We start from the raw sequence: 23,394 nt of genomic DNA, 5'->3' as shown, positions 1-23,394 counted from the left end.
TGGATGGCTTTCCCATAGAATTCTATTTAATATTTGGGACAAAGTAGCCCCCCTATTTACGCAAATGGCAAGACATGTCACTCAATTCAGAACTCCTAGTTCCATGTATCAAACTGATTTTTCTGTTATATTAAAACCAGGAAAATCTGGAGAGTCCCCTGCTGATTAAAGACCCTTAAAAAATTGTGACAGAAAAATAGAAAACAAAGCTTATAAGTAACAAAATGGCAAAGGTCTTACCAGTCTTGATACAGTCCAGCAGGGTTTATAAAAATGGACAAACAAATACAAGAACAATGTTTCAGTTTAATACAATACCCCCAAAAAACAAGATATAGATTTATCAAAAATGTATTTTGATGCAGAAAAGGCTTTCGACATTCTTGAATGGCCCTTTCTATTCAAAACTTTGGAAGCTTTCAACTTTCCAGCTGCAATAATACATTTTCTAAAAATATTGTGTAAATGTTGTAAAGCTAATATACAAAAATAATACATTATCTGATGAATTTGCTTTTAAAAAAGGGGCACAATACAGGGATATCCCCACTCCCCCCTTCTGTTTGCACTGGCAATTGAACCGCTTGCAGAAAGAATTAGACAGGACCCAAACGTAACAGGTATCAGTATTGGTAAACATGAATATAAACTTATTTGCAGGTGCCTGCCCCACGTACTCTGATCGCCTGATATACCTGACCAACATTGAAAACTCAATGTCCCCGTTGTCACGGTTGTCGTAGGAAGGAGCGGACCAAAGTGCAGCATGTGTAGAACATAGAAAAACTAAACTAGAAAACCCCCCTGTCACGCCCTGACCTACACTACCATAGAAAATAACAGCTTTCTATGGTCAGGCCGCCCACTGTTCCCTCTGCTTTTGTGCCACCGGACCGTGGATCGTCGGAGGAGGAACCGGACCATAGATCATCGCCGGAGGCTCTGTACTGCAGACCGCCGCTGGAGGTTCTGGGCTGCGGGCCGTCGCTGAAGACTCCGGACTGCGGGCCGCCGCTGGAGGGTCCGGACTGCAAAACGTCGCCGGAAAGCTCCGGACTGGGAACTGTCGCCGGAAGCCCCGGACTGGGAACTGTCGCCGGAAGCTCTGGACTAGGAACTGTCACCGGAAGCTCTGGACTGGGAATGCGCACTGGAGGCCTGATGCGTGGGGCTGGCACAGGTGGCGCCAGACTAGTAACACGCACCTCAGGGCGAGTGCGGGGAGCAGGAACAGGACACCCCAGACTGGGCAGGCGCGCTGAAGGCCTGATGCATGGGGCTGGCACAGGTGGGGCCAGACTGGTGACATGCACCTCAGGGCAAGTGCGGGGAGCAGGAACAGGACACACCGGACTGGGCAGGCGCACTGGAGGCCTGATGCGTGGGGCTGGCACAGGTGGCGCCAGACTGGTAGCACGCACCTCAGGGCAAGTGCGAGGAGCAGGCACAGGGCATACCAGGCTGGATAGACTCACTGGAGGCCGGGTACGTGGGGCAGGCACAGGATATACTGGGCCGTGGAGGTGCACTGGAGGTCTCGAGCGTAGAGCTGGCCAAACCGTCCTGGCTGGATGCTCAACCTAGCTCAACAAATGCGGGGCGCGGGTTCAGATCGCACCGGGCTGTGAATGCGCACTGTGTCGCCAGTGCGCATTCACAGCATAACCACCGCATAACACTGTGCTTGCTTCGTCACTTGCTCCCCACAGTAAGCACGGGGAGTTGGCTCAGGTCTTCAACCTGACTCTGCCAATCTCCCCGTGTGCCCCCCCAAAACAATTTTTGGGGGCTGCCTCTCACACTTGCTTTGTGGTTGGTATAGTGCCTCATAATATCGCCGCTCCGCTTTCGCTGCCTCAATCTCCTCTTTAGGACGGCGATACTCCCCAGCCTGCCTCCAGGGTCCTTTCCCATCCAATATCTCTTCCCAAGTCCACTGGTTCATTCCACGCTGCTTGGTCCTTTGGTGGTGGGAGATTCTGTCACGGTTGTCGTAGGAAGGAGCGGACCAAAGTGCAGCGTGTGTGTCGTTCCACATTTTATTTACACTGTGAAACTATGCAACACATATAAATAAACTGAATAACAAAACAACAAACCGTGAAGCAGAGGTGAAACACACACTAACTCAAAGACAATCTCCCACAAACCCAGGTGGGAAAACCCCCTACTTAAGTATGATCTCCAATTAGAGACAATGAGGACCAGCTGCCTCTAATTGGAGATCATCCCAAACAAAACCCAACATAGAAAGACAATACTAGAACATAACAACATAGAAAAACTAAACTAGAAAACCCCCCTGTCACGCCCTGACCTACTCTACCATAGAAAATAACAGCTTTCTATGGTCAGGACGTGACACCCTTTGCTAAAATATTTTCAGAATACTAAAATGATCTCAGGTTATAAAATTAAAGTAGAACGTTGTATTTATTTTGAAAAATCTGAAAATAATGGCAATAGGAAAAATAAAAATAATAACTCACGATGTACAGCAATCCTTTAAGTGGACGACAAAAAATATGAAATACTTAGGATGCTTAATAAGTGACAACAAAATACAAATATATAAAGATAACTTTATTCCATTACTCAACAATATGAAAGCAGATCTAATTAAATGGAATAATCTTCCCATAAATCTTACAGATGGAATAAACCTCTTTAGAATGTTGTATTTATTTCAGTAATAGCAATTACCCCACGGAAGACATTCTTTACAAAAGTATAATAGGTGATAACAGACTTTATATGGGCAAATAAAATTCATAGAATAAAAAATAAAGTTATACATCTTCCCAAGTCTGGGGGTGGTTTTAACCTTCCAGACTTGGAATTGTATCAACTCCCTACCCAAGGCTTTTACTTGAACATATAGTTAAAGATGCCCTATGCAGAAATTGCTCTGCCATTTCCTGGTTGCTAAAATTCAAATAGTTTGCTTAATATCACTTTATGTGACAAAACAAGCAAGTATAGTGTAGAGAATTATTGTACCATCTAAACCCCTGTGAAATATATTTTCTACAACCAAATATATTGTATTTTTAGCTGTTTGAAGCTGGTGTACAAAATATGCAAAAATGTAACTTAAGACCGGAAAAAAACACATACAAAAAAATTGGAAGTCAATCAATCCGCCATCGTTGACACAATGGAAAAATCGAATGATTTATTATTGAAATATTGAAATAGCATGGGCGACCGAGAAAAGCAAATGGAATAAATAATTTGATTTTTCCATTGTGTCAATGATGGTGGATTGATTGATTTCCAAGTTTTTAGTATGTGTTTTTTCAAGATGAGTGATGAGAAGAAAAACATCCAGCCCATTGAGTATTCTACTACACCCCCATATGTCATGTCTTAGTAGTTATTGTTGTTTTGGGGCTGTATCGCTTTGCTGTATTTGAACACCTTTTATTTATTTATTTATTTATTTATTTATTTATGTTTTATTTCACCTTTATTTAACCAGGTAGGCTAGTTGAGAACAAGTTCTCATTTACAATTGCGACCTGGCCAAGATAAAGCAAAGCAGTTCGACACATACAACAACACAGAGTTACACATGGAGTAAAACAAACATACAGTCAATAATACAGTAGAAATATAAGTCTATATTCAATGTGAGCAAATGAGGTGAGATAAGGGAAGTAAAGGGAAAAAAGGCCATGGTGGCAAAGTAAATACAATATAGCAAGTAAAACACTGGAATGGTAGATTTGTAGTGGAAGAAAGTGCAAAGTAGAAATAATGGGGTGCAAAGGAGCTAAATAAATAAATAAATAAATAAATACAGTACGGGAAGGGGTAGTTGTATGGGCTAAATTATAGATGGGCTATGTACAGGTGCAGTAATCTGTGAGCTGCTCTGACAGCTGGTGCTTAAAGCTAGTGAGGGAGATAAGTGTTTCCAGTTTCAGAGATTTTTGTAGTTCGTTCCAGTCATTGGCAGCAGAGAACTGTAAGGACAGATGGCCAAAGGAAGTTTTGGCTTTGGGGATGACCAGTGAAATATACCTGCTGGAGCGTGTGCTACGGGTGGGTGTTGCTATGGTGACCAGTGAGCTGAGATAAGGCGGGGCTTTACCAAGCAAAGACTTATAGATGACCTGGAGCCAGTGGGTTTGTTGACGAATATGTAGTGAGGGCCAGCCAACGAGATCATACAGGTCGCAGTGGTGGGTAGTATATGGTGCTTTGGTGACAAAATGTATGGCACGGTGATAGACTACATCCAGTTTGTGGAGTAGAGTGTTGGAGGCTATTTTGTAAATGACATCGCCGAAGTCAAGGATCGGTAGGATAGTCAGTTTTACGAGGGTATGTTTGGCAGCATGAGTGAAGGAGGCTTTGTTGTGAAATAGGAAGTCGATTCTAGATTTAACTTTGAATTGGAGATGCTTAATGTGAGTCTGGAAGGAGAGTTTACAGTCTGACCAGACACCTAGGTATTTGTAGTTGTCCACATATTCTAAGTCAGAGCCGTCCAGAGTAGTGATGCTAATCGGGCGGGCAGGTGCGGGCAGCAATCGGTTGAAGAGCATGCATTTAGTTTTACTAGCATTTAAAAGCAGTTGGAGGCCACGGAAGGAGTGTTGTATGGCATTGAAGCTCGTTTGGAGGTTTGTCAGCACAGTGGCCAAAGAAGGGCCAGATGTATACAGAATGGTGTCGTCTGCGTAGAGGTGGATCAGAGAATCACCAGCAGCAAGGTCGACGTCTTGATATATACAAAGAAAAGAGTCGTTCCGAGAATTGAACCCTGTGGCACCCCATAGAGACTGCCAGAGGTCCAGACAACAGGCCCTCCGATTTGACACACCGAACTCTATCTGAGAAGTAGTTGGTGAACCAGGCGAGGCAGTCATTTGAGAAGCCAAGGATATTGAGTCTGCCGATAAGAATGCGATGATTGACAGAGTCGAAAGTCTTGGCCAGGTCAATGAAGATGGCTGTACAGCACCGTCTTTTATCAATAGCAGTTATGATATCGTTTAGGACCTTGAGCGTGGCTGAGGTGCACCCATGACCAGTTCGGAAACCAGATTGCATAGTGGAGAAGGTACGGTTGTGTGTTTGTTAACTTGGCTTTCGAAGGGCTGGATGGATATAGGTCTGTAACAGTTTGGGTCTAGAGTGTCTCCCCTTTGAAGAGGGGGATGACCGCGGCAGCTTTCCAATCTTTGGGGATCTCAGACGATACGAAAGAGAGGTTGAACAGGCTAGTAATAGGGGTTGCAACAATTTCGGCTGACAATTTTAGAAAGAGAGGGTCCAGATTGTCTAACCCTGCTGATTTGTAGGGATTCAGATTTTGCAGCTCTTTCAAAACATCAGCTGTCTGGAGGAGATGCAGGGGGTGCTGAGCTGTTGGCCGGGGTAGGGGTAGCCAGGTGGAAGGCATGGCTTGCCGTAGAAAAATGCTTATTGAAATTTTTGATTATTGTAGATTTATCAGTGGTGACAGGGTTTCCTAGCCTCAGTGCAGTGGGCAGTGGGAGGAGGACTTTCTCCATGGACTTTACAGTGTCCCAAAACTTTTTGGAATTAGTGCTACAGGATGCAAATTTCTGTTTGAAAAAGCTAGCCTTAGCTTTCCTAACTGACTGAGTATATTGGTTCCTGACTTCCCTGAAAAGTTGCATATCGCGGGGGCTATTCGATGCTAATGCGGAACACCACAGGATGTTTTTGTGCTGGTCAAGGGCAGTCAAGTCTGGGGTGAGCCAAGGGCTATATCTGTTCTTAGTTCTACATTTTTTTTAATGGGGCATGCTTATTTAAGAAGGTGAGGAAAGCACTTTTAAAGAGCAACCAGGAATCCTCTACTGACGGGATGAGGTCAATGTCCTTCCAGGATACCCGAGCCAGGTTGATTAAAAAGGCCTGCTCGCTGAAGTGTTTTAGGGAGCGTTTGACAGTGATGAGGGGTGATCGTTTGACCGCGGACCCATTACGCATGCAGGCAATGAGGCAGTGATCGCTGAGATCCTGGTTGAAGACAGCAGAGGTGTATTTAGAGGGCAAGTTGGTCAGGATGATATCTAAGAGGGTGCCCATGGTTACGGATTTGGGGTTGTACCTGGTAGGTTCCTTGATAATTTGTGTGAGATTGAGGGCATCTAGCTTAGATTGTAGGATGGCCGGGGTGTTAAGCCTGTCCTAGCTTAGGTCACCTAACAGTTTGAACTCTGAAGATTCACATATGGTGTCCAAGGCACAGCTGGGGGCTGAAGGGGGTCTATAACAAGTGGCAATAGTGAGAGACTTGTTTCTGGAAAGGTGGATTTTTAAAAGTAGAAGCACGAATTGTTTGGGCACAGACCTGGATAGTACGACAAAACTCTGAAGCCTATCTCTGCAGTAGATTGCAACTCCGCCCCCTTTGACAGTTCTATCTTGTCGGAAAATGTTATAGTTAGGGATGGAAATTTCAGGATTTTTGTGGCCTTCCTAAGCCAGGATTCAGACACGGCTAGGATATCCGGGTTGGCAGAGTGTGCTAAAGCAGTGAATAAAACAAACTTTGGGAGGAGGCTTCTAATGTTAACATGCATGAAATCAAGGCTTTTACGGTTACAGAAGTCAACAAATGAGAGCGCCTGGGGAATAGGAGTGGTGCAGGGGGCTGCAGAGCCTGGGTTAACCCCTACATCACCAGAGGAACAGAGGAGGAGTAGGATAAGGGTATGGATAAAGGCTAAAGGCTATAAGAACCGGTCGTTTAGTGCGTTCGGAACAGAGAGTAAAAGGAACAGATTTCTGGGCGCGGAAGAATAGATTCAAGGCATAATGTACAGATAGGGGTATGGTAGTATGTGAGTACAGTGGAGGTAAACCTAGGCATTGAGTGACGATGAGAGAGGTTTTGTCTCTAGAGGCACCAGTTAAGCCAGGTGAGGTAACCGCATGTGTGGGGGGTGGAACAGAAGGGCTAGTTAAGGCATATTGGGCAGGGCTGGAGGCTCTACAGTGAAATAAGACAATAATCACTAACCAAAACAGCAATAGACAAGGCATATTGACATTAGGGAGAGGCATGTGTAGCCGAGTGATCATAGGGTCCAGTGAGTAGCAATATATGAGTCAGGGAGCTAATTCAGTGGTGCTACTACGCTAGGCGAGCTGGAGACAGGGCGATTCAGACAGCTAGCGGGCCGGCGCTAGCAGATGGGCATCCGGGGACGTCGCAACGGAAGAGCCTGTTGAAATCACCTTGGACAGTTACGTCGGCAGACCAGTCGTGATGGATCGACAGTAAATGGTCCAGACCAATTGGCAAACGAGGTATTGTAGCCCAAGAATTGGCTGATGGACCTCTTCGGCTAGCTGGGAGATGGGCCTAGCTCGAGGCTAGGTCCAGGCTATCTGGTGCTTGCTTCAGGACAGAGACATTAGCCAGGAGTAGCCACTCGGATAGCAGCTAGCTAGCTGTGATGATCCGGTGTAAAGGGTCAGAGCTCGCGGTAGGAATCCGGAGATGTGGTAGAGAAAAAGCAGTACGATATGCTCTGAGTTGATATCGCGCTGTGCAGACTGGCAGGAATTGACCAAGCTGAGGCGGGCTGATGTCCGAGTTAACGGTGATGATCGCTAGCAGTGGCTAAATGACTACTAGCTAGTAGCTAGTTAGCTGGCTAGCTTCTGGTGGGGGTTCCAGTTCTAATGTATAAAAATATCAGATCCGTACCACATTGGGTGAGGTGGGTTGCAGGAGAGTATGTTCAGTCCGTAGATGGAAATTGAGATTGAAAATATATGTGAAATATATACAAAGAAAACGAAGAAAATGATATATACACGAGACGGGAAGGGACAAGACAAAAACAGACGTCCGACTGCTACGCCATCTTGGATTCTGGTGCAACCAATTACCTTCAGAAGTCACATAATTAGTTAAATAAAGTCCACCTGTGTCCAATCTAAGTGTCACATGATCTGTCACATGATCTTAGTATATATACACCTGTTCTGAAAGGCCCCAGAGTCTGCAACACCACACAGCAAGGGGCACCACCAAGCAAGTGGCACCATGAAGACCAAGGAGCTCTCCAAACATGTCAGGGACAAAGTTGTGGAGAAGTACAGATCAGGGTTGGGTTCTAAAAAATATACGAAACTTTGAACATCTCACGGAGCACCATTAAATCCATTATAAAAAAAATGGAAAGAACATGTCACCACAACAAACCTGCCAAGAGAGGGCCGCCCACCAAAACGTATGGACCAGGCAAGGAGGGCATTAATCAGAGAGGCAACAAAGAGATCAAAGATAACCCTGTAGGAGCTGCAAAGCTCCACAGCAGAGATTGGAGTATCTGTCCATAGGACCACTTTAACCCGTAAACTCCACAGAGCTGGGCTTTATGGAAGAGTGGCCAGAAAAAAAGCCATTGCTTAATGCAAAAAATAAGCAAACACGTTTGGTGTTCGCCAAAATGCATGTGGGAGACTCCCCAAACATATGGAGAAGGTACTCTGGATAGATAAGACTAGAATTGAGCTTTTTGGCCATCAAGGAGAAACGCTATGTCTGGCGCAAGCCCAACGCTATGTCTGGCGCAAGCCCATCGGCAGGGTACTGGGAAACTGGTCAGAATTGGAGGAATGATGGATGGCGCTAAATACAGGGAAATTCTTGAGGGAAACCTGTTTCAGTCTTCAAGAGATTTCAGACTGGGACGGAGGTTCACCTTCCAGCAGGACAATGACCCGAAGCATACTGCTAAAGCAACACTCGAGTGGTTTAAGGGGAAACATTTAAATGTATTGGAATGGACTAGTCAAAGCCCAGACCTCAATCCAATTGAGAATCTGCGGTATGACTTAAAGATTGCTGTACCCATCCAATTTGAAGGAGCTGGAGAAGTTTTACCTTGAACAATGGGCAAAAATCCCAGTGGCTAGATGTGCCAAGCTTATAGAGACATACCCCAAGAGAGTTGCAGCTGTAATTGCTGCAAAAGGTGGCTCTACAAAGTATTGACTTTGGGGGGGTGAATAGTTATGCACGCTCAAGTTTTTTTTTTTCTTCTTATTTCTTGTTTGTTTCACAATAAAAAATATTTAGCATCTTCAAAGTGGTAAGCATGTTGTGTAAATCAAATGATACAAATCCCCCAAAAATCTATTTTAATTCCAGGTTGTAAGGCAACAAAATAGGAAAAATGCGAAGGGGGTTAATACTTTCGCAAGCCACTGCAGTCTAATTTTGCTCTGGGGCAATGAGATGATTCAGGATCTTTTCCCCACAGCCCTTTCCCCCACGCGTTTCCATGGCAATTCCATTGTTTTGGTCGAGTTCGATTGACCTATTTACCTTCCTATTTCTATGTTGTCACAATGGGAGCTTTAGCATTGTAAACCCTGGGGGCAGTTGGACATTTGAGACAATTCTCTTTGTTTTATTTGATCATATCAGACATTACCAAGTCTTGTACTGAAAATTTGAAAACAAATTGACTTGAACAAAGCACTTTGGTTCAACCGGTGGCTTTTTAATTTAGTTGACATTTGAAGTCAATTTATGGAGGAAGATGATCTATTAAATGATTACCTCAGTTTGTATTCCCCACTCCTCCTCATGAAGCTAATAAAACAAATGTTTTAATTTCTTTAATGTTGTCAATTCAGATGCAATTGGTGCTTGGGTGCCTAGCAGGTTTTTCAATTAAATGTTTGTTTTGTGAATTGTCAAAATAATTGAGCACATTAAACAGTTTACTTTAATAAAAAGCTTCAATTCTCAATCTATGCAAACTCCTTTTGGATTTTTTTTATTCCTATTAATTTATGTTTATAAGAAGTCAAAGCTGTAGCTACAGCATGTTTATTCGTACATTTAAGGGTATTGTATTGATAGTCTTTTGATAGATTTATAATCAATCATCATGGCTGAATATCATGGCAGGTTTGAAGTTGAAAGGCTTGCATTGAGCTAACAGCAGGCGGCTCTCTATCAGATAACAGGGAGAGGAACCACACCATTCATAGTTGTGGTGTCACAGTGTGTGTGAGCGTGTGTGTTTGTAAAGTGACTAACACGCTTTGAGCAGGCCGGTGCCTGGAAGAAAAAGTCAACGGGTTTGTGGAATTTTGCTTTGGTGGCACAACTCTGATATGAGGTCACATTGGGCATTACTCATTAGGAGGGAATGCATTGTGTCTGTTTTTAAGACATGGCAGTTGTTCGCAGCCGCGCTGCCCGCAGAATGAATGCAGGCCTTAGAAAGTTGACTTGTATTGGCTTCAGTGAACAATGTGAGCAACATAGTTTGTAGGACTTCAAACAGCTGTCTTTTATAACATGGATTAGAGGCACCTTAGTGGCTCAGAATTGAGGCAGAATACTTTATATGGGTTGTTACAAACATTAGTACTTAAAATGTAAATGATATTTACTAAATGTTTGGTAATGCCTGAAACTAATTGTGAAATAATTCAATAAATAAAATTGTGCTTGTTTACATTTAAGTAATTTTAGTAGACACTCTCACCCAGAGCAACTTACAATCAGTTATAACAAAACAAGACGTCACAAGATGAAGTTAAGTGCAGCTTTAATCTATCAGCTGGACTATCAAATAACCACTCAAAATATGGTGTCTATGGAAGTAAGATGACAGTAGGCCATAGACTATAGCAATAGGCACACAAACATCTAAACAGCTTTTTTTGTACATGTAAGTTTCTGGTCATTTGCAATATTTACATGTTATTAGGTTATTTATTTGGTCTTAAACACTTTAGAGTATCCAAATGTAATTGTAGCGTATTTACATTTACATAAAACACTTGATACGAATGAATCTTTCTCTCACTTATAGAGACAATTAAATCCAATGTCCATTGAGGAAGCATAAGTAAAATATGTATAAAAAGTACAAATGTCTTAACACTTGTAAGTCTACCAGACCTAGCAAGTACACTATAGTACTGAAACACTGCCTTTAAATATCAGTAAATCTACAAACATGCAACTACATCTTGTATTAATTGAATCCACATGAAAACACAACGACACAGTAATACTATCTGCTCTCAGCTAATTCTTTAAAAAAAACTCAGTAACACTTTACTTGGCACCCACGGTCATAACCATGTCATTATATGTCATAACAGCTGACATAACTTGTCATAACCTGTTATAATATGGTCATAACACTGTCATGACACATATATTTACACCTGTTGTGACACATATTGCGTTATTTTATGGCTGGTTATGACACCTACATAATAGTGTCAAAACCCACAAAACCTACCACAAAAGGCAAAACATTCCGTTACACCATAGCCTATGTGTCAACAGTATGTTTATGTTTTATATATTTAATTATTTTTAAATGTTTTAATTGAGCATATTGAATTATCATTGTAATTGCACAAACATTGATGTCAGACATGCACCTACCTACACCTACCTACTCTGTTGATGATGACTGGGATGAATGCAGGAGCAGATTTCAGGAGCAGATGACTGATGACTGATATAAGGGCATGTACGTGATAGGCCTATCTGGCTTATATGATTATGATGGTCATAATGCTTCTTGACAGTGTCATAACGTGTATTTTCTTAGTCCAAGTAAAGTGACACAGGATGCTCATAATGCTTCATGACAGTATCATAAAGTGTATTTTCTACAAGTTATTTAAAATATGATGAAAAAACCATGACTAAAGAATTCATAACAACATCAAAATATTGAACAAACAAACTTTCAAATTAAAGGAAACTTCTTGGCAGGGAAAAAAAAGATTTTGAATAAATGTGGGTTGTGACCCTCTTATGTAGTTGTCATAATCAGCTGTTATGAGATATTATGACATGGTTATAACCTTGGTGTCAAGTATGTGTTACCAAAAACTCATAGGAGAGAGCTGAAGCAGTGTTATAATGTGTTTACTGAGACGGTACAAAGTGTGTGCCATAAGTAGGTTCCTGCAGTGTATAATACGTCATTTACAACATCATGTTTTTTTCCAGAATTTCCTCACTAAAATCCAATTCATTGGCAATGGGTTAAAATCGGAATTTATTGTCAATGCATGATTTCAAAATGTCCTTCCTTCCTTGAGCATGGCTTTTGCTTGCTCTGTCTATAGGCAGGTGGATGATTTGAACTCATCTGGGACATCACTGTCCAGCTTACAGATGACCTTGTAGATTGCCTTCTTCCAAGAGGGGTCAGAATCTTTAGCAGTTGAAATGGCGTTGAAAAATTCCTGAAGAGTAATTTCAGAAACCTCAAGGAATCTCTCAGGAACCTGTTGGTAGAGGGATCAAACACAATGTTGTGCTTAAAGTCAAGTATCATCATAATCACCTGCACTGGTAGCAACAGAAATCTAAGCCAACAGCTTAGATGTTGTGAGTGGCAAACCACTTCAGTAGATGTTAAGTGTGTTGTCTCATTGATTTACATTACTGGTGCTCTGTGTAGCATCTGCTTCCAACTCACACTCTCAAACACGTAGATCCCCTGAACGCAGCTCACTCTCCAGATCCCAATCACCTGAATTATAATCACCTGTTCACACACCTGTATGTCATTATCACACACTATTTAGTTCACTTCTTTGCACCCCATCACTGAGAGGTATTGTTTGTTTTGATACACATTCTATTCGGAGCTCTGTTTATTTCCGTATTAGTCCTCCTGTGTATCGTAGTTTTTGTCCATCCTCGCTAACGACGCCTTTTTGCCTATTCCCTGCCTGTACTTCTGCATATCAGATTTCCTGTCGTCAACCTCTTGCCTGATCTCCCGGACTACATTATTACCCTTTTCCCTGCCTGTACTGTTACTGTTTTGGAGTCCCTGTTTGGGACCTTCTGCCTGTCCCTGGACAAAGCTATCTGGCTCTTCCTGTGGTCCTTAGCTAATAAACACCTGCTGCACCCTGCGCTTAAAACCAGCGCTCTGTCTCCCATCGTCTTCATTACACTCTGAACCAACACTGTGGAACCCAGACCTACGAGCATGTTTTTCAAAAACGGACAGCTCCTTGTTCTCTGTCCTCTCTGTCCGTTCCGAATCATTAGTCGTCTGTGGTGGGATTCTGCTATGACTTTGTAGCCTTAAACTTCACTGTTCGGAAAGAGAGAAAGCACCAAGCCTTCCCAGGAATTTCACTCTGCTCTCAACAAAGATCATCAGATCGAGGCTTGGATGTTGGGACAAGGATCTATCCGGTGCAATTATTTCCCATAGACCAGCTAACAGTCAAGTTGTTGGCATAACTTATTTTTCTTTGCCCTCATCTCCCAACACAAAGCATCCCTGGGAAAGGAATGTCTTGGTCCCAAGGTAAAGAAAATGGTCTCTGCTCTTTCCCACCAAACAGCTTTCTCCCTCGGAATTTACAGCGTCTTTCTCAGCATTCCGCATCAGTAGCAATCTGAGCCTCGCTCAGGCATACTGGTCCTCTAATCCCGAGTTGTTTTAGTGGGATTCATGCGGCTTCCTCTTCCCACAGTTTGATAACGCATCGCTCTAGAGTTTAGATAATGGCTGTGAAGCCACAGGTGCAGAGTGACACATGGGTCAGGGCAAGGACACTGTCATACGTGGCCGCAACCACAGAGGTAGGAGTTAGCTGACCAGACCAGAATCACAGAGGTAGGAGATAGCTGACCAGTCAAGAACCACAGAGGTAGGAGATAGCTGACCAGTCAAGAACCACAGAGGTAGGGGATAGCTCACCAGTCAAGAACCACAGAGGTAGGGGATAGCTGACCAGACCAGAACCACAGAGGTAGGAGATAGCTGACCAGTCAAGAACCACAGAGGTAGGAGATAGCTGACCAGTCAAGAACCACAGAGGTAGGGGATAGCTGACCAGACCAGAACCACAGAGGTAGGAGATAGCTGACCAGACCAGAACCACACCAGAACCACAGAGGTAGGAGATAGCTGACCAGACCAGAACCACAGAGGTAGGAGATAGCTGACCAGACCAGAACCATAGAGGTAGGAGATAGCTGACCAGTCAAGAACCACAGAGGTAGGGGATAGCTGACCAGACCAGAACCACAGAGGTAGTAGTTAGCTGACCAGACCAGAATCACAGAGGTAGGGGATAGCTGACCAGACCAGAATCACAGAGGTAGGAGATAGCTGACCAGTCAAGAACCACAGAGGTAGGGGATAGCTGACCAGACCAGAACCACAGAGGTAGGAGATAGCTGACCAGACCAGAATCACAGAGGTAGGAGGTAGCTGACCAGACCAGGAACATTTAACACCCAGGTTTCTGTGAGGAGTTCTCTGATTTGCTAATGAAGGTGTATTACATTTATATTACATCACACACACAATATATCACATTCATGCCAAAACAACTGTATTGTTTAGCTCACTTTAATACAAATTGTAGTTTCCAATTGTTTCTCTCAGGACAAAAAACACAGAATTGGCTGTATAAACTGAGGAGTGCTGGTGAAAGCAGAATGCACACACTGTTCCCACACATACACATAATTCACTCAATTTACTTTGGAAAGGGAGGGTGTTAATGTAATATCTAATGATTTAAAAGTCATGGAAAAACATTGACAAGCTTATGTACAGTATATAGTTACATTGGATACCAGGGGAGGAGCTGACCATATGGTAAGATACAAGTATTTTGACTTACCTGGAAGTCATTGGCTTTGTTGTAGTGCATGTTGAGGGCTCTGAACAGCTCAGAGTCTCTGCTGATGGACATGTCTTTCACATCCGTGACGCCGTCCACTATGGCCTGGCGGGCAAACTTCTCCATCTGGATGTAGTAAAACTCCCGGAAGTTACTGAACCATTTGATGAGCTGAGAGGTGATGCAGCGATTGAACTGGGGACACAAGGTCAACAACAAGTTTGAGAAGATGCCCTGATTTTGTCATTATCAACCAAATCATGATCAACTTGATATCAAGATGTTTGGAAAAAACTGTCATATTTCTTTTTCATTATTGACTTGTAAAACATTCCACAAGATAACAATGTATGTATGGATTGTATATGGATGTGTTTTGCCTTGGTCTGTCATTTTGTTCAATGTTATTTACTCTGATCTTTTCCCACCAACTTACTGAATGAAAAAAACATCTGTCAAAGCCGTGTGTTTCTAAACTCAGTCTTGACATTAGCCTTCTTATTCTATCTTTTCATCCAGAAAAAAAGAAAGAAAAACACCCAAGGGCTGGGCAGGCATCAAAGACGTTTCTTTTCTCTGGTGTTTTCGGACGGTGAGAAAGCCGCAGAGCAGCGTAAGGACAGAAGGAAGCTTCCCTCTCAGTGACTCTGCCTGATAGGATGGAATCAGACACCAGGATTAGAACTGCCTTTTGTTCAGTGCCACTTCCCACCACAGGGTCGTGGGCAAGGAGGAGACGCAGTGGGCTGCTGGCTGCAGGTCTCCCCCATGACCTTAGGGGTCAGACAGAGTAGTGAGGAGGCCTGGGCCAGACATGGACAGGCTCCAGTAGGACATGTCCCGGCCATGGTGGAAGGAGAGGAGATAGGAGAGGAGACACACAGGGCACACAGACATACGGTATACCGTGGTTAGGCCCAGAGCTCACCTCACAGCCTGCCTGCCTGCATTTTAAAAATCTGCCCTGTGTTGACGCCAAATGACAGTGGCTTTATTACAGAGGCTTTTGTCACTCCATTTGCTGACTGGAGTGGCTTTTAAAATAAATAATGCCTCTCTATCTCCCTGGCCTATGCCCCAGGACATGCTACTGGCTTAACAGCTTTGTTTTTCTAAACCGTGTATTCTTTTGTTTCCTTCCTCCAACCCACTTCTCATTCTGTCCCAAAAATACATCCACAAGTATTCTATAGGCAAATATGGTGAACGTAGAAGAAACTATTAATTCTAACAGTAAATACTATCATGTTAAATAATATTGTGATTGCTTACCTTGACATCTGGAAAGAAGGTTTTCAGCACATTGGAGCTGGGGTAACGAGTGTAGAAGAACATCAGTTTAGCTTTCTTCAGATGGTTGGGGGTTAGGCCTTGCTGGATGTGTCAATATGTTAAGTACTTTCAGTCAATCACAATACAGTTCAAATACAATGTTCAAAGTGTTAATGGACTAGAATATTAAGTTGCTTCTGTCTCCAGTTAAAATGGATGACACTAAATAACAGCTCTGCGGTAACCAGGAAGTCAATAATGACTCTACAACAATATTCATTAGATTAGGGATTTTAATTAGTGTCTGCGGCTCTGTTGCAGCTATTTCATTGTATTAAACTAATCAAATGTTTAACATTTAAAAATACATTTTTGTCACTGCATTGGTATTTTCATAAATTATATTTTACATCATCCCTCTGAACTTTAAAAGATGAGTAGTTTGGGAGGAACAATTTAGTCTTATTAAATTAAATACATCATGTAAGAAATAAAATATCTCATATCTCAGCGCAACTTTTCTATGCAACTAGATCTTTAGAGGCCTTTCTCTCTGTAGCCCACAGCCACGCCTTAGGTAATACTTTTCAGCATGTCACAGCACACCATACATTTATTAGGGAATCCTACCTTGAAAGTTGGAATGAAAGATTGATGAGAAATTGTTCAAAGAGAACCATAGCTCTTTACACGGTAAAAATAAAACATATCCTGAGAAAGAGCTGATAATATTCTTCTCCAGATACTTACAACCAAGGACAATGACCAGTTCGGAGCATGTTAAGGATCTTCACATAACTTTGAGTTGTTCAGTAGCTTAAATAAATATCACACAGGAGCTGCCTTACAACAGGTTACCTGTGATGTCTCTATAACATGGTCGATTTTTGAAAAATGATCCCCAAAAAATTGAAAAATGATCCAAATTTGTTTTCTATAATAGTGATTATGGACATAATTATTATTACGCTGCTTATGATAATGTTTTTATTTTAAGAATTATCATTATAGTTGTCATCATAAAATTCCTTGTAATAAAATGCAGAGTGGTGTGGTTGAAAATATTCTCACTGGATTATATTTCTTGGATTGCTTGTCTCTTTTGCAAAAACATGATTTATATAATGTACTCATTCATGTACTTTATAAATCTATATATTTTTTTATGGCTGTGTATGTATGCTCAAGAAGACAAGTGTTCTGCTAGGGAGGCACTTCTGCTTTCCACAGGCACTCAGCTCTGACCTTTCAGATACACCCCTATCACACTGATGATAGAGAAATATATTCTGTACCTTTTCAAGTCTGAAAAAACTCTGTTTCCTGGACAGAAACTGATGCTTTCTCTGCCTTTGAAAATTGGCTTTTGTTCCTGACAATTCTTATCAAAGCCTTGTATTCCTTTTTATTTGTCTTTTTCTAGACTTAAAGTCATTACTCTGCTCAGATTAAAGAAGATGCTATAATTTTCTTTGTGGTTAGCGAGATCAAAGAAAATAAAAATTTCCTTGAAGTCTGTTTTACTGGAATTGCTCGTGCTGCAATGAACCTCCACAAGTCTTTGTTCAACTGGGAAGGCAAAACACGGAGTTTGAATACTGAGATACTGGATACTAAGGTATATATCAGATAACAAAATATTACTAAACATTTAGGATTCAGTGTGTATGTAATGCTCTATAGGCTATCTTAGTGGGAAAAAATATAATACCATTTTATTCATACAGCCGTTAATTATATCAAATCCTATGCAATTATAGAGGTTAACTGGGACACTATGAGAGTAAGAGATTTTTCAGGCCAGTAAAAGGATATATTGAGAGACATGTAGGAGTTTCTCTCTGCTATGCTCTGCAGGTCCCCACACTCTATCTTGACATGAGGGAGACACAGACTGTCCACAATCACAGGACCCAGGCCTGATGGGTGACGGTGGTGGGCCAGGTGGCTGGATGTCACTTTGGACCTCATGACGATGGAATCCCAGGGTAGGTCCACCGAGTTTGGTGAGGTTCTGTCCATGGATGGGGGCAAGCATGGGAGTCCTCCGAAGTTAGTGTGGGGCCCGTACTTAAGGAGGTGTTCGAGCATTTGACTGTCATGGAGAGGTGTGCTGTAGTTGAACTGGAATGGAGACTGGTGTAAGGGATAGGGCCTCTTCACCGTCGGGGTAACTGAGCTAAGCTGGCTCAGGGGCGGTTTACGGACCACTAGAGACAGAGCTTCGGTCTGATCCTCAGGACTGCGAGCCTCACTTCTCTCATAGTGCTCTAGAGCCTGGGGTTTGACTGGCTCCTCAGTGTGTGATTGCTCCTGGTTACAGGGTACCTGGCTCTTCCTCTCAGCTCCCATAATGACGTGCTCCGGGGTGTGACACATGCGCTGATGAGATGACTGGTTGAGCCCCGTGGAGGAGAGTTTCTTGAACACCCTATCAACACTCTCACTCATCGCTTTGGAGAGCTCATGCTTCAGAGTCTCCTGTAGGTTCTTGCCTTCCTTTTGATGCGTCAGATAACTTCTGTCTGTCTTCACTCTGTCCTTACAGCCCCCTTTACCACTGTCATGCTTCCTCTCCAACTCCTCATCCATGTTTATACGGAACATGAACCCAGACTCTTTGCTTGGTGTGGTGTCATCATTTTCAGCAGGGCTGGCTGTGCCTGTGCCATCCCTGTCTTCGTGCACAGCGTCTTCCTGGTTATAAACCTGTAAGAACTTATCCTGGAGCTGTCTCAGGATTCTCTGCATGCTCTGGAGCTGCACCTTCAGCTTGTGGCACTCTTCATCCTTACTGCTGCTGCTGCTACTGCTGCCTCTGTTAGCTGGAGCTGCCGCATTGAGACTGTGCTCCTGATGCTGGGGGAGCATCTGTTTACGTTTGTTCTCCCTGTAGGCCTCTCTAGCCTCCCTGGTGTCTGACTCAGCCCTTTCACTGTCCCCATGGAGCCTGCTGTTGGGAGACCCCGCCATGCCTCGGATGATGTTCTCCACACGGGCACGCTTGGCCTGGAGGTGATCACTCAGGGGCCTGTCCTCCTCAGGGCTGACCCTGGTCGAGAGGTGCCTGCCTGGGGATGCATACTCTGCCGCGCTGTCCTTGGACGAGATACTGCTCTGGTCCTCCTGACTGGAGTCAGCCATTGTGGAGCTGGACACAGTCGATGTGGGTAGGTAGAAATGGCTTTCGTCCAGAGCCTTCTTGTTGTGGATGGTTTTGCGCAGGAGGTGAGAGATGATGGATCCATTGGAGTATGAAATTAGAGGCTCATCGTACATGTTTCTACGGAAGCAGGGGATCATGAGCCCAGCTTTGGTATCCTCCAGACCACCGTCACTGGGGTTGTGCATGTTCTGGTCAGGGAGGCTCAGGTTCATGCTCACTGTGCAACCTTTTTACTAGCTGTGTCAGGACACCTTGGAGTGAGTCAGTATGAGATGACTGGACCTCAGACTGCTCTAGAAAAAGTAAGGGGAAAAAAGGAATATACCGTAAATATCTCATTCTGTACACTATCTATAGTACAGTATATATGTGAACAGTATAGCACACTTAACAGTATTTTTGATTCATATGGTTATGTTTTGGGGAAAGTAGAAAGCATAAGTGCAAGTTAAACATACAAAACATAGAGCAGAGGACTTGCACCAGAACACTTCGGCTACTAAATGTTAGTAGACAGCTCTCCCTCATTTCTCTACTACATGCCACTTAGATTCAATCAACTCTGTTGAATATCATTTATGTAATCATGGTGGGAAACAATCATCTCCTCCTTCCATTATGCTTATGACACCTGAGTTAGGAGCTTTAAAGTAGTGATGTCCACCACCACACATTTTTATTTATTTAAATAATATAAAATATGATGCAATAGCCTCACATTTTTAGAACATGACATTTAATCTGGGATCTTATAACGACTACCTCAGCTAACAAAGTTGTTATTACATATTTATAGCATGGAATATCAAATGACCCGTCGCTCATTATATGAAGACCCTCAAATTTATAAGTGAAATCTCTAAGATCTCAAGGCACAGGGGAGTGCACACTAGTATCTCCCTTTCATCTTGGGTTGGAGATAGTCAACATGAATGATAAAAAGAATAGCAGTTTTATACTCATGAAAGGTCTTCTTTAATCAGTATATGAAAGGCAAGAAAAGATTCCGATAAAACCACACAAAGGTTCAATGTACAGGTAACTGCCAAAATAATGGAAACACTTGAGTAAATGAGGGATACAAAGTATATTAATAGCAGGTTCTTCCACACAGGTGTGGTTCCTGAGTTAATTAAGAAATTAACATCCCGTAGGTTCATGTATAAAAATACTGGTCAGGCCCTTATTTTGGCCATTATTTTGGCTACCATGGCTACCCCCATATGATGACAATGTTTCCATCCACAGGGCACGAGTGGTCACTGGAAGGTTTGATGAGCATGAAGATGATGTAAACCATATGCTATGGTTCGCCTCCCTCCAATATAGTTCCAGACACTTGTAGAATCTATGCCAAGGTGCATTGAAGCTGTTCTGGCTCATGGTGTCCCAATGCCCTATTAAGACACTTTATGTTGGTGTTTACATTATTTTGTTACCTGTATATTATTAAGAGGAAAATAAAGGGATTCATATTTTCATCTCTCAGTTGCGTTAAATTCTAGTTTCTTAATAAGTGGATTTTATTCCGATGTGAAGACCATGTATGCACTGTTTTAAAATCTCTGTAAAAACAATAGGTTAAGTTGGCTCGTAAAAATGTATCCAGGTGAAAACATGCATGGATCGAATTCACCTTTAACTACAAATTACAAATTACAGAATTTCAGCCTATAAAAACAAAACAACTAATTTGTGAGAGATCCACATTTTATATATTTCTATTTCACCTAGTCCTCACACCATAAACCTCTACTTTTATATAAGTCCAAAATAACCATAAGCCTAGAGCCAATAACATGAACCATTTTTTACAATAACAATTTATGAGAGGATAAAACAACAACAAAAAGTTGTAAAAAGAGGCATCCTCAATAAATACAGTGAAATCATTCAAATTCCACATACAGCACCTATCCCAGGTGTCATAATTTACAGCACATTCCATATTGTATCCTGGTATATGACTGAAGAGCAGATAGTCTCTACACTTGATTTACAGTTTAAATAAGGATTATTTCATCATTATTTCATCTTCTTTATTTGATGGAAACCCTCCTTGCAACTTTTAGTAAGGCTAGCCTATTTAATATATAGTACGGTAAGGCTATCTAATATATTGTATTTTTAGTCAACTCATGATGAAAGGTACATTATGAAGTACTTTTCTTTTGATCATCCTAAACGAGGCAAGATATTCTACCATAATACCAAACAGTCTATACATCAATCTGCATAGAAATGACGAAACAATCCATAAAACTGTAATCAATATAATCAATATGAATATATTTTCACAAGACAAGCAATTCAAACTGTTACAGTGCAGCTTGTATCTGTAATGAAAAGTAGTATATATGTGCTCATTGATGATGAGATAAGTTGAGAGTTCTTGTCCATCAAATGTTTGATAAGTTAGTCTAACATCACCTTAAAATACCAAATAAACGTGCCTTTATTCACTGAATTATTGATAGAAACAAAAAAAAACGTACAGATTTCAACATTGAAATCATAAGCAGCCAAGTTATTTGGACGTGGACAATGCTGTCCATTATTGACATCAACTAAGGTCAACCAACGATCATAGCCATTCGTTTTGAAACTACGGATGAATCTGAATTATTTAGACTTGGTTGTCATCATGAGCATGTCCCAAAGTAAAACAACACAGAGCATGTGAACCTTACCTGTTACGTTGAGTAGAGTCGTGTCGGGTTATACGCCGAGTGATGAGATGAGATGAGTGCGGGAGCGACTGTCATTGTATCAAACAGAAACAGAGGCGTGGCCTCGGAGTTGACTCAAACAACTGGGAAAGTGAAGAGACAAGCATATAAAGGATTGTCATTCAAAATAACTCCTCAATACAAATTAGTTGAGCTCATATTATTTGCTTTATAGAAAAAAAAATTAAACCTAATTTACAACAAATCTATGTATTGGCATAATAGGCCAATATTTCAGAGCGGTGAGTTAGTACAATTTGAAAGAAAACTGATTATGGAATTTGAAAAAAAATCTAGGCTACAATTTGTTGTGAACTCATAGTTTGTTTAGGCACTAACTTTATTGAGTGTAGACTAGAATAAATCACATTGTCAATGATTCGATTGGCCTACCATACATAAAATGTATATACGCATTACTGTAAATCGCTTTGGATAAAAGCGTCTGCTAAATGGCATATGTCATGTTACCATTTTTTAAAAAGTTATATTACACATTAATAAACTGTCATAAAAATACACATGTATAATCGTATTATGCAATTATATTTAGCCAATCCTAGATGAGTAAATATAAAACATACATTAAGCTGTTTTATTGTAGCTCATTCATTCCCACTCATGCCACTAGCTTTTCCACAGTGAATCCTCTTTGGGATAGCCTTTGCTCACTCCCCACTTTAGCTGGTTCCTCCCATTCCCACACTGCTTCCGCTGGATCTAGCAATTTGGGGTTTCCACTAGATACCACAGCCGCAAAAAACTATTAGCGGTCTGGTTAAGGTTAGCGTTAGGTTTAATAAAATCATAAGATAATTACCCTGCGAAACATTACTTGAAGAAACTCAAAAAACACATGAACATTAACTGTGTTTTTTGTGTTGAGCATCCAGAACAGTTTTGCATTTATTTTGGCATTGCCTACATGTAAAGAAATTGTGGCAAGATATTTATAGTTTTATAATTGTTAATATAAAGATAAAGAAAAACAATTTTACCTCATAAATCTAATTCTGCTAATGGAAAATGTCATATTCATAAATGTAAATTCACTAATAAAAAAAAAACACTCTTCCATGTTTTCTATAAGGAATTCGAGCAGTACTTTAAGACCATTCTACAATTTAAAAAAATAAAACAATAATTTCACCTTTATTTAACCAGGTAGGCAAGTTGAGAACAAGTTCTCATTTACAATTGCGACCTGGCCAAGATAAAGCAAAGCAGTTTGACACATACAACAACACAGAGTTACACATGGAGTAAAACAAACATACATTCAATAATACAGTAGAAAAATAAGTCTATATACAATGTGAGCAAATGAGGTGAGATAAGGGAGGTAAAGGCAAAAAAAGGCCATGGTGGCGAAGTACATACAATATAGCAAGTAAAACACTGTAGATTTGCAGTGGAAGAAAGTGCAAAGTAGAAATATAAATAATGGGGTGCAAAGGAGCAAAATAAATAAATAAATACAGTAGGGGAAGAGGTAGTTGTTGGGGCTAAATTATAGATGGGCTATGTACAGGTGCAGTAATCTGTGAGCTGCTCTGACAGCTGGTGCTTAAAGCT

The 23,394-nt window shown here is 41.7% G+C and overlaps 1 protein-coding gene across 1 annotated transcript; it reads right to left on the bottom strand.

The window, feature by feature from the left end:
• Nucleotides 1-10,551: 10,551 nt before the first annotated feature.
• On the bottom strand, nucleotides 10,552-21,902 carry LOC106590063 (prospero homeobox protein 1). Its single transcript, XM_014180617.2, has 5 exons — nucleotides 21,781-21,902; nucleotides 17,740-19,383; nucleotides 15,925-16,032; nucleotides 14,653-14,847; nucleotides 10,552-12,279 (listed from the first exon to the last, which is right to left on the bottom strand). Exons 2-5 carry the CDS (start codon nucleotides 19,300-19,302, stop codon nucleotides 12,112-12,114), a joined length of 2,034 nt encoding a protein of 677 aa, XP_014036092.1. The 5' UTR covers nucleotides 19,303-19,383; nucleotides 21,781-21,902; the 3' UTR covers nucleotides 10,552-12,111.
• Nucleotides 21,903-23,394: the final 1,492 nt, after the last annotated feature.

The sequence above is a fragment of the Salmo salar genome, chromosome ssa01 (assembly GCF_905237065.1).
Source record: "Salmo salar chromosome ssa01, Ssal_v3.1, whole genome shotgun sequence".
In the NCBI taxonomy this organism is placed as follows: Eukaryota; Metazoa; Chordata; class Actinopteri; order Salmoniformes; family Salmonidae; genus Salmo; species Salmo salar.
This window is presented reverse-complemented; position numbering and strand designations above follow the sequence as displayed.